We start from the raw sequence: 20,113 nt of genomic DNA on the forward strand, positions 1-20,113 counted from the left end.
CTCTCACCACATATCCAAACCAACATCATGACCAGCAGCTTTACAGCTGTGGCTCCAGCAAACATCAGCTGATACTAGAAATTAATATTAAATAAATTCTAACAACAGCTGATCAAGCTTAAACGTGCTGCTGCTGTTTACCGCGACATCTGCTGGTTTCCTCTTTCTGGCACAAAGCGGGCGATAAACAAACAAGAGAGAAAAGCCGATCAGCTGATCATTGATCAGTTTCATGATTAAAGTAGAAACAGGAGAGGGAGGGGGAGAGAATGAGAGAAGTAGATGCAACTGTGCAGCAAAGACAGAACAACTCCAGCTTTGTGTCTATTTTTTAATTCTAGTCCGGGACAAATCGCTTCCTTTTCACCTCAGTATGGAGCTCAGTCCAGCTGTGGCTCAATACATCAGTTGCTTAACGTGGAAATACACATCCAGGGATGAGCTTACACACCTCACTTCTCTGGGAGAGTTTTCCCCGAGATGAAATGCCGCAGTTAGGAAGCATGTAGGAGGCTCCAAATGCTCCAGACCGCCGTCTCGCAGACAACAGCCGCTCTGTCACGTGACACATGCTGCTCCGATGCGCCGAGCTGGGTTACGCCAAGTAGCGCGTTTTGTGAGGGGATTTTGTGATACTTTGGGTCGGATTACATTTTTTATTTCTCTCCGATATCCGATCCAGTAATTTAGGTCAGTATCGGAGCGATATCGATACGTCATATCGATCGGTCCATCTCTAACAAAAACTGAAAATCTGAACCAAAAGCCAGGGGCTACTGAATCTTGACTGAAACTCTCAAAACAAATCAAAACTCCACACCTGGCTCACAAACACCTGCACATCACTCACTATAGCATTTACTGACACTGATCATCTATTTTGGAAGCATTCTTCACTTTCATTAGACCACGTCAGCCGGTTAGGTACCCGAGTCCTAGCAGCGAAGGAGCTGTGCAGACATGTGACAGACTCTTTGGATCTCCTCGAGCTGCTGCAGTCATGAATAGTTCGGTTTCATCTTCCAGCTCCAGCCTCACCAACTGAGTGCAGCACACCACAGTCCTGGCTCCACAATGCTGTCGCCAGCTCTTCCCTTACTTTATGCTCAGTCGTTATCCCAGTTACTGACACAAGCTCACAATGTAAGACAGAGTGGCCTGGTCATCAGAAAGCACTAACCTACCAATCTCTGTAATTCTAACATAAGGAACCTTATGTTATTATGAAAAGGATTTCATTACCTCTTAAAAATGAGACCCTTTAGTTCTCATTGAGACTGTGCCTCACCAGCTGATCCTGTATTAGGCAACATGTGTTTTGTTGTTTTTTGCTCTCTCTCACCTGCTGGGGGCGGTGCTCAGTATGGGCTCCCGCCCCTGGCATCTCCACACCTACTGCCTACCCAGGTGATGGCAAGGCCTATTTAAGATGGCAGCACTGTGTTATTCGTCGCTGGATCGTTGAGCTATCAGCGCCAGTCACTCTGCTGGTTTGTATTAATAAACTGACTGTCTACTCTGCAAGGACTCCCGGTCTGCGCCTGAGTCCATTAACTAACACCTGACAGAGGCTTGGCTCGAACCACAGCACCGCTGCCCTCTCAAATCAGCTTTTATGTTCCCTTCTTAAAGTTGACCAGCTCACTGTGGTTGATGATTCTTCTAACACTGACCAAGTCATTGAATTTAGTCCCAGTCAAAACAGTGGGCACCACCCTCGACCGCGTTTTCACCCTGGATCTATCCTGTGTGTGTCCGTTTTACTGTTTTGTAAGGTATTTTTCACACTTCTAAAAGTTTTGCCTTCCCACAGGACATCTCGACACTTTTTCCTACCTGCTACATTTTCAGCTCTCTTCTCTCATTTGCCCATCTGAGCACCTACCTCTTTATTATCTTGGTGCTGGCCACAATACTTCAAAAACAGCCACTGTCACCCCTTTGCTTAACCCTCCCCACATTTTAAACAGTTGATGTCCTGATGTGCTCGGGTGAAAGAGAGAGTCTGACTTTGTTTCTGCTTGATCTGTGTGCAGCCTTCAACATCACTGAATTGGAATCTCTGGCACTGCTTTCATGTGGTCACATTTTGATCATTTCAGAATTCACATTAGCAATTACTCAAACCCCCCCCCCATATCCATCACCGTCACTCCCTGATAGTAATGCATGAATGGTAAACATGAAATAGTCGGTTACAGCATGAAAGAAACACAAGTGGAGCTCCATTAGGCCTGGGCATCGTTGCTGATTTCTACAACCGATTCATTCTGATTCACAAGGTCAACTCAGAAATATAATTATGGTCATTTATCTTGGATATGTACTGTCAAGTAGGAACCTGCTACACCTTGTAAATTAAAAATATTTAACTCTGTTTCTCTGCAACTACAAACTGAGTGTAAACTGTCTAAGTATAACAAGAAAGCTGACACTTCATCACAGCAGACTGTGTCAAAGTCACTGAGGATAAAACACTGAGGTGTTCCTGGCCCGGTCTTTTGTAGCATATAACGCCCCTGACTATATGCTGCAGTAGATCAAAAATGGAAGAAAACCATGAATCAACATGTGAACATTACCTGATGCTGCTGAAGTGAAGCAGAGCAAACAGAGATTTTAGCTAAGCATTTTCCAATTTGGCACAATGTGTAAAAGCTGAAATTTCTTCAGTACTGAAAAGCAGAAATGGGGCTTTTTGACAGAGAAAAAACTATTTAATTTGAATAGGAATATCGATTTTTTTAACCCACCCCTATATTAGACGCACACAGCAAGGTGTCCTGTCACTGTGCAAGCGCTGGGATAAGTCTGAATGACATTATTCACTTTATGAAAACACAAATCAAGTCAAGTCAATAATCTGCTTTCCATGTCGGAGCTCCCCGATCATGTTTGTATGAAGGATGGGAACTCTCATCGCATCAGATCTAACATTTAACTTAACAACATTTTAACAGGATACAAGAATTATACACGTTATTAGATAAGGATACACTAGACCAGCGGTCCCCCACCTTTTCTGCTCCACGGACAAGTTTAATGTCCGACAATATTTTCATGGACCGGCCTGTAAGGTGTGGCGGATAAAAACAACTAAATAACATGATACGCCCGACACAAAAACTTCTATAAATATGATAATAAACAAGAATTCACCGTGTCCCACATAGCGAGCAGGTCTGGCTCAGATCTGGTATCACGCCGGCACTGCTGGCTGACGCCTGGCATGATGAGACGTAAGTCATCCAGATACAGGCCAGGCCTGGCATAGATGGCACTGTCTTATAGCACATCTGTCCTGATTGTGGTGTATGTGGCCCAGGCCCATAGAAAACAGGTCTGGCCCGGATCTGCCATCAAGCTGGCACTTCTGACTGACCGGTGTCATGGCTGAGTGTATGTCAACCAGATGTGGGCCAGGTCTGGCAATGATGGCAGTGTTTATGTTCCTATTTTCCGGGAGAGTAGAACAGCACTATATAAGAATCAGTCCATTCACTGTCTGAACAGAGGTTTGTCATGTTACTTTTGCACTGTTATGTTCCGGCACATGTTGTCATTACATGGCTTGATTAAGGGATACATTAGGCTGACATCTGAGGCCAGAGCTGAAACTGTTCAGGGCCAGCAGTGTGCCTGCAACTGGCCTTGTGCTGGCCCATGTGTGGGCCACCTCTGGCAAACCTGATTGATCTGGGCCATCAAAAGGCCGTCATTCTTTGCGGTATGTGGGCCATGTGTAAACACATTGTGTGGGCCAGATCCGGGCCATTCCAGTTTTGCTATGTGGGGTGATTGTGTAACTTTATTAGCAGCCTCCTCCTGAAATGCGCCAACAACATTGAGAGTAACATCCTCCTCTGTGCCCCTTAATGCACTCTCGTCGTTATGGTAACGCGTAAATTTTTTTTTTTAAATAAGTGAGTCTGAAGCTGGAAATCTAATGGGTGATGTTGAATGTTATCGGTGTATATGAACCACAGGTTAGATGTCAGTTTAAGGAGAAAGACTACTTCCAGAGTAAGATGGATTAAGTAGGACACAGTGTCCACAGGGGAGAGAGTGGGGACTGGAGAAGACTTCAGTGGACATGTAGGTGAAGAAAACAGATGTGATGAGGAGGTGTTCAGTAGGTATGGTATTAAGGAGAGAAATGCAGAAGGACAGATGTTGGTGGATTCTGATACTTCAGAAGGATGTGGAATATAGCATAGCAAGGCTAGCATGACAGTGGACACAGGAGGATCATATGCAGAAGGGGAGACTGTAAGGTGGTGTCAGAGGGGAATGCAGCCAGGCTCTGTCAGATGGCAGTCTGTAGAATGGCTTCAGACATTAAGAAGACAAAGCGAGTGAAGGCAGAGGCAAGGATTTAAATGGTGGAGGTTGAAGGAGGAGGAATAGTCCACAAAGTTCAGGGAGGAGCTGAGAAAGCACGACTGGAGTGCTGAGGAACTTCTGGTGTATGCTGTTGGACAGAGGAAGGAGAACATGAAGTTTTGGTGATACAGGAAAGCATTCACAGGAAGAGGTTGGCAATGAGAAAGTTCAACAGTCATGGAGATGAACAAAGTAGACAGGAGTGCTGGGAGGCTAGATGTACAACAAAGAGGGAGATGGCAAAGGAAAAGCGTTATGTGAGAACGAACACTGTGGAAAGAGAAAAGGAGTGGGTTCACCACAGCCAAGGTCTAGACACACGTGCAGAGGAGGGAGAAAGGATTTGGACAAAGGATCTCGAAGATAGAGCAGCCAGCAAGGACAGAGAAGGTTCCTGGATGTAGCAATGGAAGACATCAGGGGGGTTGGTGTGAGAGAAGAGGATGCTATGGGTAGGCTGAGACAGAGCCAGGCGATCTGTTGTAGTGACCACCAAACGGAAAAGCCGAAACACGTCATAGAAGTAAGATTAAGGCATTTATGAGTGTTACATTTTCACTATTCCCAATCCAAACGAAAACAGTCTTGCTGGGATACAGATCTTTCTCAGCTTTAACACTGCACACCCATCTGGTCACACAAGTCAGTGCAAGGCTTGTTCCCATGAGGAAAACTCCAGTGTGGGTCTGAAACGTGAGACCCTGCCAGAATGTCAAACTATGTCTGAATCACAGAGAACTTTGATCATTTGTTATTTCGCGAGAATTTGCTCTCGTGACTGCTTTTTTTAAGCTCTTAACTCTGTATGGCATGACAACTAACCACAGCATATGGTAAAATAGAGTGTTTCCTATCTCTATACCACCTGCAGAATATTTTTATTTCTTTCACTAAGCAGCCACTTTGTGTCAGGGAGTTAACCGGTAAGTAGCCAATATCACATTTCTAATGTGCTCTGCTTTGATTAGATTATATGCACCCACATGCTTACTTTGGCGTCCTTTCAAGGGCACTTTGAATAAGCAAACACCGTTTGTCATCAAGTCACTGTAGTCTACTGTCAGTTTGGAAGAAAAATGAATCGTAATCAGATTACAGACACTCCTTTTCTACACAGAGTAACAGTAACAGCCCTCTTATTTGTCCAGTACAGGTGCCTGCATCACAAAACTGTTACACCATCAAGCAACAGCAAGAAGTCACTGCAGCTGATGAAAAACTATTTAAATTGAGAAACAAAAGTGCTTTCACCTCTTACACCAGACACAGAACAGCATCCACACATAAAAGCTATCAGTTGTTATTAGCCAACCAGCTAAAGTATTAAGTCACAACATATGCCTCCGTCTTTTATTATCCTGGCACACAAGTAGGCGTGCCAGGATAAGAAAGATAACACATTAAAGTGGAAAGATTAGCCTGAGTAACAGGCCAGAGTAAGACTGAGTAAGCTTTGCAAAAGCCTGAGGCACAGGACATTTATCTAGCTGCTGTTTACTTCCCCAAGGACACTTTGGTTAATGACTGCCCACTTTAAAATCTACTGGCTTTTATTTTGCTGTATAGTTGCTGGACATGCATGCAATTTAACCGCTATGGGAATGTTCAGTCAAAGGGTCGGACAACTGACAACGGCTTTCCTCTATAGCCGGAGCTGAGAATCTAACACATAAACCCAGGAAACTTTAACTAAAGGTTACATCTACAAGTAACTAATTACAATTACAATAGTATAACAAGTAATCAAGAGGAATTAAATACGTGGACTTCCTTATTCTTATTTATCTACATAATTACCATGGTTGATTTCAAAGCGTGAACAGTCACGTTGACCCATTCATTAAATATTTGTGGGAAAGTGCAGCGTGACGACGTCAAATGATAATAACACAAAACACTCATCATCCACCATCCTGCAGCATCTGACTGAAGCCTTAAATACTGTGCATAAAAATATTTATGTGAAACACACACTGCACAACCACCTGTGTCACAAGACAAGGCGTGAAACTTGCACTGAGATACTAACGGTACAGTTTGGTATACTTTGTTGTGTATTTTGTATGTTTTTGGACAAAGACACCATAGTCGTCATTTTCCTACGTACGTGTCCACAATACATTTTAAATCAAGCAATCAAGATGGAACTGACTTTCAGTTTTCATTCCACAGTTTCAAAAAAGAATTGCATTAACTGTTTACAGACATTGTTAACCCTTTAAGACCTACCACAGAACCAAGTCCGCCAGAGCTTATATTATATTTTTACCTGCTGTGGAGCCATTTTTGGGAGCACTTCAAGTTGCTATACATCAATACAACCATTATAGCCCAAATCTTAATAATATGTCTGCATTATGTGCATAGCAATTACATAAAACTGCAAAGAATGCGATAAACTACAAAAAATTGAAAATCGTTTTTGGTTTTTTAACATATATTTCTAGTTAGAGAAATTTAAGAGGCTTATCCCTCAAAACTGTAAATACAAAAAAGTTGCACAAAATAGTTTCCCACCACAGGAAACTTAATTTAAGTGTCGTCATAGTTTTATTTTTGAAATACACCAATTTTTATACACTGCAGGAAAAACGAAAATAAATATTATAATGCAAATTTGCAAAAAAAAGCAGCATCTGCATCAAAATAAACTATTTCCAGCAGTGCAATATGAGTCCTAAGCATCCCAGAAACCACACAGAAAGTCATAAAGTCAAAGATAACTTTTAAAAACACCAGTATAGGCTCATAAGGCCACGATGGTAAAAAACTACATTTCCGCAAAATGACGTCACTTCCGGTTTCGGGCAGGTCATGGCGGACATGCGATAGTTCGCGCTGATGGACGGAGGAAGTGTTACAAACAGCTGATCGGATCAGCAAAGCGTGTTTCTGGAATATTATGTTTTTGTTGCTGCGAGTGCTTTTTATGCAGTTTTTGCAAAGCTATATGTGGAAGGAAACCGTGACCGAGGACAAGCTGATGGCATCAGATGTAAGTACAACTCCTCCGGTTTCATATGCAGAAAAAATTATTGCGCTAGCTTACGTGGTTGCAGAACACCCGGATTTAAAAATAGTTACGCAAAATGGAGCGTGCCGGCTCTGACCGGTTTTAAAGGGTTAAACCCAGTCTCTCATTTCCATCATCTCTACAGAAACGACACCCATTCCAATTATTTTAAAGCACCGCCTTTGATGAAGCAATCAATGTGCTGTGGGTTGGTGTCTTGCAGCGTCTATCACCCTCAGACCAATGTGTTGGTGGAGCAGCTGGATAAAACTCCACAATTCTCAAGGATGAATGCATTTGGGATCACTGCCCAGACCCTCTGCTGTTGGGAGCTACACCAGGCCTCCACAGGACTTTCTCCCTTTGAGTTACTCTATGGCAGGGAGCCGCGGGGGTGTTTAAAGAAAACTGGGAGGAAAGTCCAAGCCCACCTAAGAAATACATTCAATAAGTTCTGGACTAAAGCTACACACAGTGGGGAGGTTGTCATTGGAGAACAGGAACCCAACAGAGGGGCTAGGCCCAGACCATCTTTACCAAGAGGTAAAGTGCTGTGCTGCTCCCTTCCTCTAGCTCAAAGTTACTCGCCAAGTGGCAAAGAGCCATGGTGGGGGACGCTGACCTCCTCAAAGCATCGAGAGAAGCTAAATCCACTTCTCTGGCGAGCCTGGTGAAGGGAAAAAATAAGCTGGGGCCGGGGACGCCATGTTTCACTATTCCCACCTCCCTCCATTGTGAGGACTATCTCACACAGGCCCAGAGAGCGGATGTTGCTGCAATGCAACAGCGTTTTGCAGATGTGTTCTCCATCCTGCCTGGTTGTACCACTCACATAGAGGACAATTTTGACAGGCGCCCTGGCGTGATGGTGTGCTCACGGCCCCATCAGTTACACAAAAGACAAATTGTTAAGATGGAAAAGGCGGAGGTGCTGAAAATGGGACTAATAGAAGATTCACGCCCCACAGTTTTTGTGGTGAAGAAAGATGGGTCTATATGGTTCTGTGTTGACTACCATAAGACCTGAACGAGGTCTCACAGTTTCATGCGTATCCCATTCCCCGGGTCGACGGGGTGGTTGATTGCTTTCGCCATTACCTCCTGGGGCGCTCTTTCACCATCTGGTCAGATCAAACCCTGCTGCAGTAGCATGAAGCATGAAGCATGCCAACAGCCAGATCACCCAGTGCTATCTGGCCTTACAGCCTTTTAAGTTCAAGCTGGTCCATAGGCTGGGGGTACACATAGTCACTGCTGATCATGGTGGGCTAGGCTGCACGGCTCCCCGGCCTAAGTCAGAAGTGGGGGTATGGGACAGGGTGTGGTCTGTGGCTCAGCTGCAGGGAAGGGGAGGAGCAGTGGGTTCACGGTGTGGCGTCATCAGCTAATTATGCGTCTTCTGATGATAGAGCAGTGATTGGCTGAGCTGGAGTGTGGCAGCTGGAAAGGTGTGGAGTGGACTGACTGAAAAACACTGTAAATAAACATACACTTGGGTGTGGTTTAGCTCAGTGGGATGAGCGGGCAACCGTATGCCATATGGCTGAGAGCGGCGGGCTCAGGGTTTGAGTCCGACCCGCGGACACATCCCCCCCTCACTCTCTCCCTCTGCTTTCCTGTCAGTCTTCACTGTAACTATCCAATAAAGCCAGAGAAAGGCCTAAAAATAATCATTTAAAAATAAACATTTCATTGGCAACGAGAATATGATTCCCAGAGACTCGTGAAAACATGAATATTGATGTTTAGCATGATTTAAACGTGTGTGTTTGTGTCATCGTTTGATCATTTCAATGATATATTTGCTTTTCTTACCACAACACATAGAAAGCTTTGTAGCTAATTATAAACACTTTTTACATGGAATACCTCATTGAGAATGCTTTCCAGTGTGGGAGGTGTGTCCACTTGTGGAATGTCAAACTCCTTATCATCAATCTGAGAACAAAAGTCAAACAGAAACATACAGGATCAGAACGCTGCACTAGTGTCTCGGTGTCCTGCTTTAACTTATCATGTACACAATGCATTTTAGCACAACACAAGAGAGCATGCAGCACAATTATGACTGCAATTTATAATAATCTATTGTAATTTGTGACTGAACATTCTTCAAACTAAGCTTTGCTTTGCAAGGAAAACACATTTGTGAGCAGCAGAGTTGAGTATGTGGGTAGTGCCCATGCAAAACCAGCTTGTTTTGCTATTTACTTTATTTGTTGTTTGGTGCTGTTTGATGCCCGGAGTCTAAAGAATCAAGCTACATTTGCAACTTAACACTTTTTCCATTTAACAAACTGGAGCTTCAGGAGCATGTGGAAGTTTTAATCACTGGACTGGTTCAGGACAGTCTGACTGTGGAAGCCGAGGCCAAAGGTGCTTAAGCCACATAAACCACCTGTGTAAAGAGCTGCAGACTGCAGTTTACAGACTTATCCCGTCCAGCCATTACAACTTAAAGGAAAGTTTTCACTGCTGTTATTGAGTCTGAAGGTTGATTTTATATGGACAACAGCTGATGCACTTCTGCCCATGAGGAGCACAGACTTCATTTCTGCTGCTCCTCTAAATTTCTTCTCTGTAAGAATTATGAGTCTGTGTGCTAAAAGAATTCTTTGACACTATTTCCCTTTTTCAGCAGATCGAGCTCCTGCAGACTCCAGATGAAACGTCCACTCTGTGTGGCTCTCACAGCAAACACTCGGTCACATCCAATAGAGACGACTGTGCTGCGGTTTGCAGACACGTGTAACAAAGCTTCCATACACAGCTTTGCATAATGGACACATGTAACGACAGCTGCTCCATCCTGAACTCTCTGCTCTTTAAGCCCAACATACATGACAAGTACTGCACTCTGTGTGTACACATGCTTAGATGCAGCTGACCAACAGATGGCAGCATTAGATAGCTACACTGTATTATGACAGCCTTCCATAAATATGTGCTAAGGTTACAATGCAGGGCTATGTTACTAAGATTACTTTACATGACAGCAGCACAGTGTCTTGTGAAGCCTGTTAGGAATGTCTCAGTTGAAGGAAGAGACCCTACAGAGTAGAAAAGCACATTTTAATTACTGCTGAAACACAGTCCACTGTGTAATATCATAATTAGGGGCAGATCCTTCTGACAGAGAGCAGAACGAAAAGCAGTCAAAATCCAGAATGAGCTTTGACTGTCCTCATGAAGCCAGAAGACTCCTTGAAAAGCTGCTGACTGTCTAACTCCAACTGAGGTTGTAGGCTTCAGGAGGCAGCTAACACAAAGAAAGAGCTCAAAGCTCAAAGCTGCTTTTCCATTTATGGATCAATTTTCTGATACTTACTAATGGAAGATTTGTTTTCTTTCAGTTGCCGTCTCTTTTGTTTCTCTTAATGCAGGCAAATGCTTGTGCAATTAAATTAAAAGAACCCATCTTTTTGCCCACATTGTCTAGAAAGTCTTGCTCCTCAAGCAAACAGCAGCCAAATGGCCAATCTAGCAGGATCCCCTAAGAACTTGCTATTACTTCATCATGATTTAATCACACAGCTTGATTCACTGAACACAGATTCAGGTGCTGGAAACATTTCCCAGGACATTTCTTTGAGATTGACATGATAGAGCTGGTGCAGTACAATGCAAATGTCCCATCACGTCCCAAAGCTGCTCTGTTTGGATCTGTTGGCTGTTTAGGCCATCTGAGTACAGTGAACTCATCATCATATCTGAGCTGATATGAGATGGTGTTATCCTCCTGGAAGCAGCCATCAGAGAATGAGCACAGTGCTGTCATAAAGGGATGCTCTTGTGCATATCGTGGTTGTAACAAGTGGTGACTGACTTCTTCTTGCATTCCTAACAGCACGAAGCAGACTCGCCATTCTTCCCAGTCCTTTGACAACAGCAACTCCCAGGGAAATACCCAGGAAATTATGCACTAAATTCATACCATGTGATTGGCTGATTTAAGAATTCCCATTCAAATGCAGTTAAACAATTGTACTTAATTGTACCCAATGAAGTGGACAATTAGTGTTTCTTAGGAAAATCTGAGATCATGTATTAGAAGAACTAAAAAGAAATGCATCTGTGCACTGAAGGTGTTTTTGCAGAGGACAATGAACACTGTTTTATACAAGACTAATGCTGAGAGTGTAAAAAATGTCATTTAAAAATGCAACAGCTCATCTTTTGCTTTTAAAAAAGGAACATTCTCCTTAAAACTGACCACAGATGCACCGATCAGCCAGGGACAAGAATCTTCACCATGTTTTGGGCCCTGACCAGTGACGGGCCAGGCAGCCTCGCATATATTATTATGAACCATTTGATTTTAAGCATGCACAGCACTTGCTCAGCGGCACAATGTCGCTCACACATTCACAGAACAAGCTAACATGTGGTTAGCGTGGAAGCTCTTTGCTGTGAGTGCAGAAACAAAGCAAACTGCAAAAATGTGCGTGACAACAAACCTCAGACACTAAATCACGTTCAGTCAGCTGAACTTTAAAGATGGTAACAAAGTGGATACAATTAACAACATCCAGAGCTCAGAGGCAGCTAGCCTCGTCATGAGGACCCAAGAAGGTTAAAGGACAATTGGGGAGAAAACGAAAAAAGCACTGATTTCCTGTTATATGCTGAAGTTAGAAACCTCTGATGGTAAACGATGGACACACTTGACATTTGTTTTGTTACAAAAATCTCTGCACTTGCTTTTGTCTGGTGAGGTAAAGGTGGGAGGCTGTACACCAGCTTATTCTCTCTTCATCTGCTGCAGCTCTCCAGTAGCAGTGCATGTTTTCAGTTGTTTCAATGACAGAAGATCATGGAGCTTACAGCACTTTGGGGAAAATTAGAATTATTTCTCTTTTTATAACAAATATTTTGCATTGAAGAAAAGTTGTTGGGGTTTTTTGCTTTTCTTTAATGTCAGTTATAGCTCTTAGAAAGAAAACTGGAATCTGCAAAAAGGACCAGGTCAAACTAAGGAAAAGAGAAAAGCAGAAATCGGATGATCTCTATGACTGTCTTATTGCCAGTCTGGGGAATCGATGTTTTCGTTTAGATAAACTGTGCCACGTCCCGACAGCACAGTGAGAACTACTTGATTACATCCCAAAAGGTTGATTCTGCTCATCTGGACGTAAAACCAGTTCATTCTAAGCGTGTGCAACACATTAACTTTTGGGGATTTCCTCACCTGGATGATTGCGCATGCGTCACATGACAGCTGTCACACTTTAACATACAGCCTTGGGCATAAATGGGCTCACCAAGCTCACCTTGAAAACAGTAATGCTGGTATGGGCTTTCATCACTACATTACATCATATTATGCAATTTGAAAAAGTGTAAACAAACAGGCGCCACTGGGCCTCATTTTGAGCCATCGGAGGATAATCATGATCGTTATTAACACGGCGTTTCTGCCCGTTCACGTCAGAGGCCCGTGCGTTGGTGATTTATTGCAGTCGCATGTCATTCTTTCACACCTAGATCAAGGTGTAGTCCAGCTCTTCATGCACCTGTAAACGTCACCGCTGTCAGCTGAACTACACCCCAGCGGAGTTCGTGCTCCCGCTAACCCCACACAGCAAAGCAGGACGAATAAAGAGCCTCTCACCGAGTCCACCTCCATCAGGTTCAGCTGGGAAGAGGCAGACAGTAGGCTGTGGGAGTCCGGGGAATGCGACATGTCTCTGTTTACACGGACAAAACTCGGACCGCTGCAGAAAACAGAGGCGCTTTCCGTATATTGATCTACGCATGCGCGACAATGCGTAGACAATTCAAATCGGAACTCGAAATGGGTTTTACGCCCTTCCTTTCACAATAAAAGCGCAGGACATACAGTGAGTGAACTCGGCTCAATCCTCCCAGTGACCCTGTGGACCAGTGGAAATAAAAGGATGGACAGACATTACCTCGTTAAATGAACTCTGGCTATAAAGCCTATTTAATGATCAATGAAAAAAATGTTTAAAAACAAACTTTTAAAAGTAACTGCACAAACAAAGAAAAATTTGTGTAATTACCAATCAAATCATAAGAAATATTCACTGATATTGTATAATACGTGTCTCTTTAGTTGTACACTAAACATATTTCACACAAAATATTTTCATCTGTTTTAAAAAAATACAGTAATATATGCTTATGAGGTTTGGCTTGAATTCAAACTCTGCTTTGTACATTCTGCATTTCAGAAAAAAATCACAAAGAAAATTCCTTATAAAATGCACACACAAGAAGCTTAAAACTCTCCTGCAACTGAAGAGTTTTAACTGATGTAAGGAAAGACAACCACTTTGTAGAAACAAGCAAAAAATAGATGCAGATACTGCTACTGAGGTATTTTAATCAGAATCTCAATCATAAATTCTTTTCAAAATAAAAAATATATGTAGATTTTATAAAGGATAGTAAAATCACTGTCTCACTCCCTGGGGATGGTATGTGTTCCTCAAGCTCCTCGCGAGTTTGAGGGATCTGTGCATCTTAGCTGATCCTAGGACTGCACTCTTCTGGACAGAGACCTCTGATGTTGTTCCTGGAATCTGCTATAGCAACTTTTCTACTTTTGGGAGTTATAGCTCATAATGTTCCTATTATCACTGAGACCTTCCTTCAACATCTGCTCCAACTGGTCCTGCAGTCCCTGGTAATTCTCTGGTTTCTCTTTTCTTTCTTCAGACTTTATCCTTCAAGCTCGGGTCCTCTACCAGACGCCTGGGAGCTTGACAATCCTCCGATCCTCCACCTCTCTGTCAGCCCTTGGTATTTTTCATTGATCATTTATTTCGAGCATTTGCGTACATATAAACAAAATAGAGCATGTATACAGGAAGGAAAACACTGTCTCCTAGTACAACAGGTGCTCGAAAAGGAGTGAGAAGAAGTAATTCTTATATATCTGTGAAGGTTCTCAGTTATCCAGGTCATTGACGCTTTTCTTTCCAAGGAGCTTGCAAAGAAAAGCGTCTGGACTTCTTTAAGTTGCTTGAAGACGTTTCACGTCTCATCCGAGAAGCTTCTTTAGTTCTAAGGTCAAATGGTGGGGAGCCCCAGATTTAAGCCCAGTGGGAGTGTCCGCCTGCGGAAAATACAGAGACATGCTACAAATGTGCTCACAGAGAGAACTCAGAGAAACCAGACAGACATGGGCACGTGACTGGGTAAACAAACACGAGGACACTCATAAACAAACCAGAAATCTATCATAAATAACAAACTCAGAAGCACTAGAAAACTAGAACACAAATATCGCATACTTTCAAAGAAATAACCCAAAATTCCAAAACCAAACTGAAAATACTGGGTCAGTGATCCAGGACCATGACAGGGTGCTCTGCTGAGCAATCTAAATCCCTCGATGATCCCAGCTCAGCCACAGGTACCCACAGTTTAACATCACTGTCAACACTGCAGGAGACTCTGGAGACAGACTAAGGATGAACATATGTAGTCTCCACTCTTACAGTGTTCACAGGTCAGCATCTGTGTTTCTTCTGATATTTAGTAAAAACTTGTCTTAAGCTGTAATGCAATACAGCATTAAAGCTGTTAATCCATCTGCTGGATCATGGATAGAGAGCTGGAAGTGTACGGAGGTGGAGTCCTGCTCCTAAATGAAGTTTTCCCTTTGACTGTCTTTTTAATTCCCTGAAGCAGCTGGTTGCAGTGGAAGCTTAGCGTCTGTTTCAAACACATTTTTGAAAATATTTTCTTCTTGGCCTTTTATTGGCTTTATTGACAGAGACAGTGAAGAGATGACAGGAAGGAAAGCAGGGGGAGAGAGGAGGAAGCGATTACGTCTTTAAGGCATCTCAAGCATGCTCAATCATCCAGGTAAGTAAATTTCCAAAAGTTCTTTCTGTTAATCTGGAAATCTGGAACTCACATCACTTAGTAATGACAACAACATTATCATCCTTCCGGCAGACAAGGGGTGTCGTGGTCTGGGTGGTTTTCCACAGCATCAGCTCCTCCCCACTGGGTGGAGTCTTTGTTGTTCCTCACCTGATGGCAATCGGACCAGCAGTATTTATGACCGGCGCACTCAACTGGTCTTCGCCAGATTATCTGCCAACTTTACCTCTGAAAACCACCTACCAAGCTCTCCTGGATACCAGTTTGCCGCCACCGGTAACCCCTCTCCGTTTTGGAGCTGCCATTCTCTCCTGCCTGCCTCCCTGCATTGCATGCAGCACCCACCTGGACCTCTCCTGCCTCCCCCCTCCACGCAACCCCCACCTGCAAGCTTGTAAGACAGCTCAGTGTACTATTTTTTAGATTCACTCGCAACCCTCTGTGGGATTCCCCTGACTGCTCTGTCCTCTGTTTCAGTGCCCGGGCCCGCCACAGTTTTCCCTGCCCAGTACCTGCACCCAGTTATCCCTGCCATCTAGTTATCATCACAGTATTTTCTCTCGCCTCAGACATCTAGTTTATGTTCATTGATTCTAGTCTGCACTTTCTGTTAGCCTCTGAGCATTGTAAAAATAAAGTCTCTTTTCGTTACACCTCACCCCTGGCCTCCGGTTTTGAATCTGCGCTTGAGTCCATCCCATGTCCACGGGCCACTGCGCCTGACAAGGGGAGGTGCACAGTTTTGCTAAACCAGAAAGACTATCATGAGAAAATACTTATGAGCCCCTGAAACGAGACCCAGGAAGTGGCTACAGGAAGGATAGACTGTCTGAGGCAGTTAGAACAAGACGAGGCTACTGACCGGACCTCATACCACAGGCTGCACCCAGGGGAAGCTACACCAAGTCTGTACGGGTTCAGCTCAACACTGGCATTATTGTCCCTCACATAAATATTGTGAATGTTGACATTGTTGACATTGCCATCACTGACACGGTCAACATCTGGTTCATTCATTCATTCATTCCATGAATGAATGAACCAGCCTCCAAAAATGTTATTATAGATACCAAGATAAAGATTGTTCAGTTCAGTAAGAGTGCACTATTAGGTTCATAAGCTGGTCCCTGATCTCCTCTTGGAAACATTTCTGGGTTAACCTGTCGGCCTCCAAGATCATTTTATCTTTTAATTAGCATTCATAGCTGCTGAAAATCAGTTATTCATCAACTTCAAGACTGAATACATGTGCTTACCATTACGGTTATTTAGTGATCCATCTGCTCTTCCACTCATTTTGACTACAAGGAACACAAAACAACAATGGTCACTAAACCTCAACTCAGAATGTTCAGAGAATTTGCTTTTTTGTGATAACTTCAGGCTGCGTCCACACGTACACGGCTATGTTTGAAAACGGAAAAAATCCTGTCCACATGTGCAGTTTTGAAAAAATATCTCCTTCCACATGTAAACTCTAAAAACAAAGTCAAACACTGTCAAGAACACGCCAAATCTTAACTGTGTAGAAATGTTGGCCAATCAGAAGTCTAGAAGCCTGGGAGGAAAACCTCTCAAAACCTCACGTACTTCTGTACAATGTAGCTGCCATCACCAGTGTGTGAGTGTGTGTGTGAATGGGTGGATGACTGAATGTAGTGCAAAGCGCTTTGGGTCCTTAGGGACAAATACAGGCCATTTACCATTTCTGAAAAGTGTTTTTCTTTTCCTGGAAAAGCCGCTAATTTTGTGTTACTTTCACGTGTCTTCATCCTTTCAAATGTTAATAACTAAAGACAGCATTTTGGCTAGAATACACTCACAACTTTGGAATGGGCAAAATGCATACAGCATACATAAATGTATTTATTTTATTAAATTTATTCCAAACCGACGTCAGGATTTGGGTTGTGAGAGCGTCTGTGTAGAAGCCCCGTCTGATGCGCGCTCTGATGCCTCTGTCTTTCTAAATGGAGGCACAGTAACTGTGTGTGTATATGTCAGCATGTATAAACTGCAGATACTAAGATTAACAGCAATAGTATTTTGTCACAGCGTGACGTCAAAAACGGCGCACACTTTTGACATTGCCTGAGTAAATCTCCGTTTTCCTCGTCCACACCTAAACACAAAAACGTAGTTTTCAAAAATCTCCACCCTGGCAGGAGTTTTTTAAAATCTCACCTTTCAGTGACTCAATCTGCTGTTTAGGTGTGGACGAAAGCCCCAAATGCATTATTTACATTTTTTTTAATTTATTCCAATAGTTCCTGTAAAGTTCTACTCTAAGAGATTCGTCTCGGCCTTCACGCAGGATTAAAGCTCAATAATGAGTACACACACACAATATAATACGTTTCTTTATGACTGTTAGGCAAAAGTGAAGAGAACCCAAAGTTATCACAACATATATCCACTGATATGGTCACTAATCTTTCCCGGAGGCATCACTATGGCAACAAAACAACAAGCATTAAATGAGGTTCCAAACGACAACAACCAAGCTGTTTTCAGCGCTTAATATTTAACACGTCTTTGTTCTAAACTTTATTTGTACAAATCTGTGATGCTGATGTGCACAACCTGGGACTCTGCTGTGAGTGGTGTACTTCGACAGCAAAGAGCTGAAGCTTATGGTGGCGGCTGCAGCCGTCGATATTGTTGTCTTGTTTATCTTTATTTTACTGTATCAGTAGTCACCTCATGTATGGATTGGATCTGAGAGTGGTTTACCCTTTTTTATATATCGTTGCAGAGAGTGAAGGCGCTGCGTGGGAAACTCACCTTTTTTTCTTGTCGCTTTTTGCATGCACCTCGTTGCCTGAGTGGAGAGGGCACTGAAGATTTTCCTTTTTATACTGTTTTGCCCAGTTGGGGTTCAGGGTGAGTTGCCGCCAGAGATGGGCAGTAATGTGTTACAAGTAATGCGTTACTGTAATCTGATTACTTTTTTCAAGTAATGAGTAAAGTAAGGGATTACTATTGCAAAAAAGTTAATTAGATTACCGTTACTTTCCCGTAGGAACGCTGCGTTACTGCGTTACTAAAACTGATTTTTCTGCGAGAACGTCTCACGACAGTGACGTAAGCGAGTGCGACGTTCGTGACAACATGTCACGGTGAGTTGTGTGGCTGTCAGTGGCTGGACCCACGTGCAGGACTCGGAGACAAAACATTAACTTAAACGACGGCTTTATTTGCTGGAGAGTCACCCTTGGACGATACATAAACAACAACTTAAACTAACTAGACAGGAGATGCTGAAGGTAGACGACCATGGATACACACACAACAAACGTGGAGGACGCAACAACTGGCAGGGAAAAACACAGGGCTTAAATACATACTGAGGTGATTAGGGAATGTGAAACAGGAGGAGAGTACAGCTGGGACTCATCAGACATGACAAGACAAGGGGAGGCAAAACTCAACACATTGACATAGTACACAGACTTTCAAAGTAAAACAGGAAACTGAACAGACGAGGACTAAACTAGGGGATACAGTGACAGAAATCAAACCCAAGAGAATCAAAACACATCATGAAAACAAAGATAACTAATACAAACAGAAAAACACTGAGTCCACAGACTCAGGACCGTGACAACAGCTGTGTGCAGATCAACAATGGATCACATATGGAGTGTGGAGAGAGTATGAGCGTGCAGCGTTTAAAGCGTGGAAGTACTGACCTTACTTTGAGTTTGATTCCATAAAAAGTGACAAAAACATTAGTGTCTGCTGTGCGTGGGAAGAAAACTTCTTTTTACAGCGAAAAAAACCCCTAAACTTCCAAACAAGCACCGAGTAGCTACGACGTAATGGGAAACTCACAGAGAAACTCGCGGATTCTTCCACTGACCGCGGCACACCTGCACCAGGGTAAACCTCCGCCTACCCCACTCCTGCTTTACAGGTGAAAATAGAGCAACAGGACCGCTGAGTCTTTGACTTTATTTATTTTCTGCTGTGTTTTACTTGCATCTATTTGAAAGACTGAGTGTAAACACAAAAAATATTTTATTTTATGTGCTGGAATGTGCAGAAAATAGGTTTAAATGTTAAACTAATTTCTTCCAGTCAGAGAATGTTGCATATAATTAAATGTTTGCTTGATGCATAAAGTTAAAAGATTAAAACTAATAAAACAAGTTACAAAAATAGACTTTTTCATGATAGGTTTGTAGCTTGAACCTATTCGCTGGAACGTTGAAGACAATATAATTACACAGCCAGCAAGACACAAGTAGGCAAAGTTCTTCATGTGTCTCGTGCACGGGAGAGAACCGGACAAACGCCGTTCCTTCGCTTGACCCCAGTCGCTCTCATCTGCTCCCCCGTAACACTGCTCTTTTATTGAGGTTACATGAATATACATAGGTTCATTAACATATATGACGTCTACATACAAACAAAGAGGACCTTGCCTGTGCATTGTGTAAGTGACACACACATATACATATACACACACACATAATTAATATATATATATGCATGTATATATGCATGTATATATGTGTGTGTGTGTGTGTGTGTGTGTGTGTGTGTGTGTGTGTGTGTGTGTGTGTGTGTGTGTGTGTGTGTGTGTGTGTGTATATATATATACACATATACACACACATATGTATATATATATATATATATATATATATATATATATATATATATATATATATATATATATATATATATATATATATATATATATATATATACACACACACATATATATATATATACACACATATATACATATACATACACACACACGTGTGTACATACATGTATACGTGTGTACATACATACATGTATACGTGTGTACATACATACATACATACATACATACATGTATACGTGTGT

General features: G+C 42.7%; 1 protein-coding gene across 4 annotated transcripts in view; it reads right to left on the minus strand.

Annotated features, from left to right (window-relative positions):
* Positions 1-13,129, minus strand: part of vps8 (VPS8 subunit of CORVET complex) — a 73,766-nt gene extending 60,637 nt beyond the window's left edge. For 3 of the 4 annotated variants that reach the window (XM_086260116.1, XM_086260115.1, XM_086260118.1), the window contains exons 1-2: positions 13,008-13,129; positions 9,266-9,334 (exon numbers count right to left, since the gene is read on the minus strand). In XM_086260116.1, coding sequence (XP_086116242.1) covers positions 9,266-9,334; positions 13,008-13,079 — 141 coding nt within the window. In that variant the 5' untranslated portion in view covers positions 13,080-13,129. The remainder of the gene's footprint in view (positions 1-9,265; positions 9,335-13,007) is intronic. The other variant, XM_086260117.1, reaches the window with a different exon arrangement.
* Between the last annotated feature and the right edge of the window lie 6,984 nt (positions 13,130-20,113).

Source organism: Aulonocara sp. 'chitande type north' Nkhata Bay, linkage group LG13 (genome assembly GCF_057382095.1).
Source record: "Aulonocara sp. 'chitande type north' Nkhata Bay isolate Kocher_YH1m ecotype deep benthic linkage group LG13, A_spYH_male_GT1.1, whole genome shotgun sequence".
Classification (NCBI taxonomy): domain Eukaryota; kingdom Metazoa; phylum Chordata; class Actinopteri; order Cichliformes; family Cichlidae; genus Aulonocara; species Aulonocara sp. 'chitande type north' Nkhata Bay.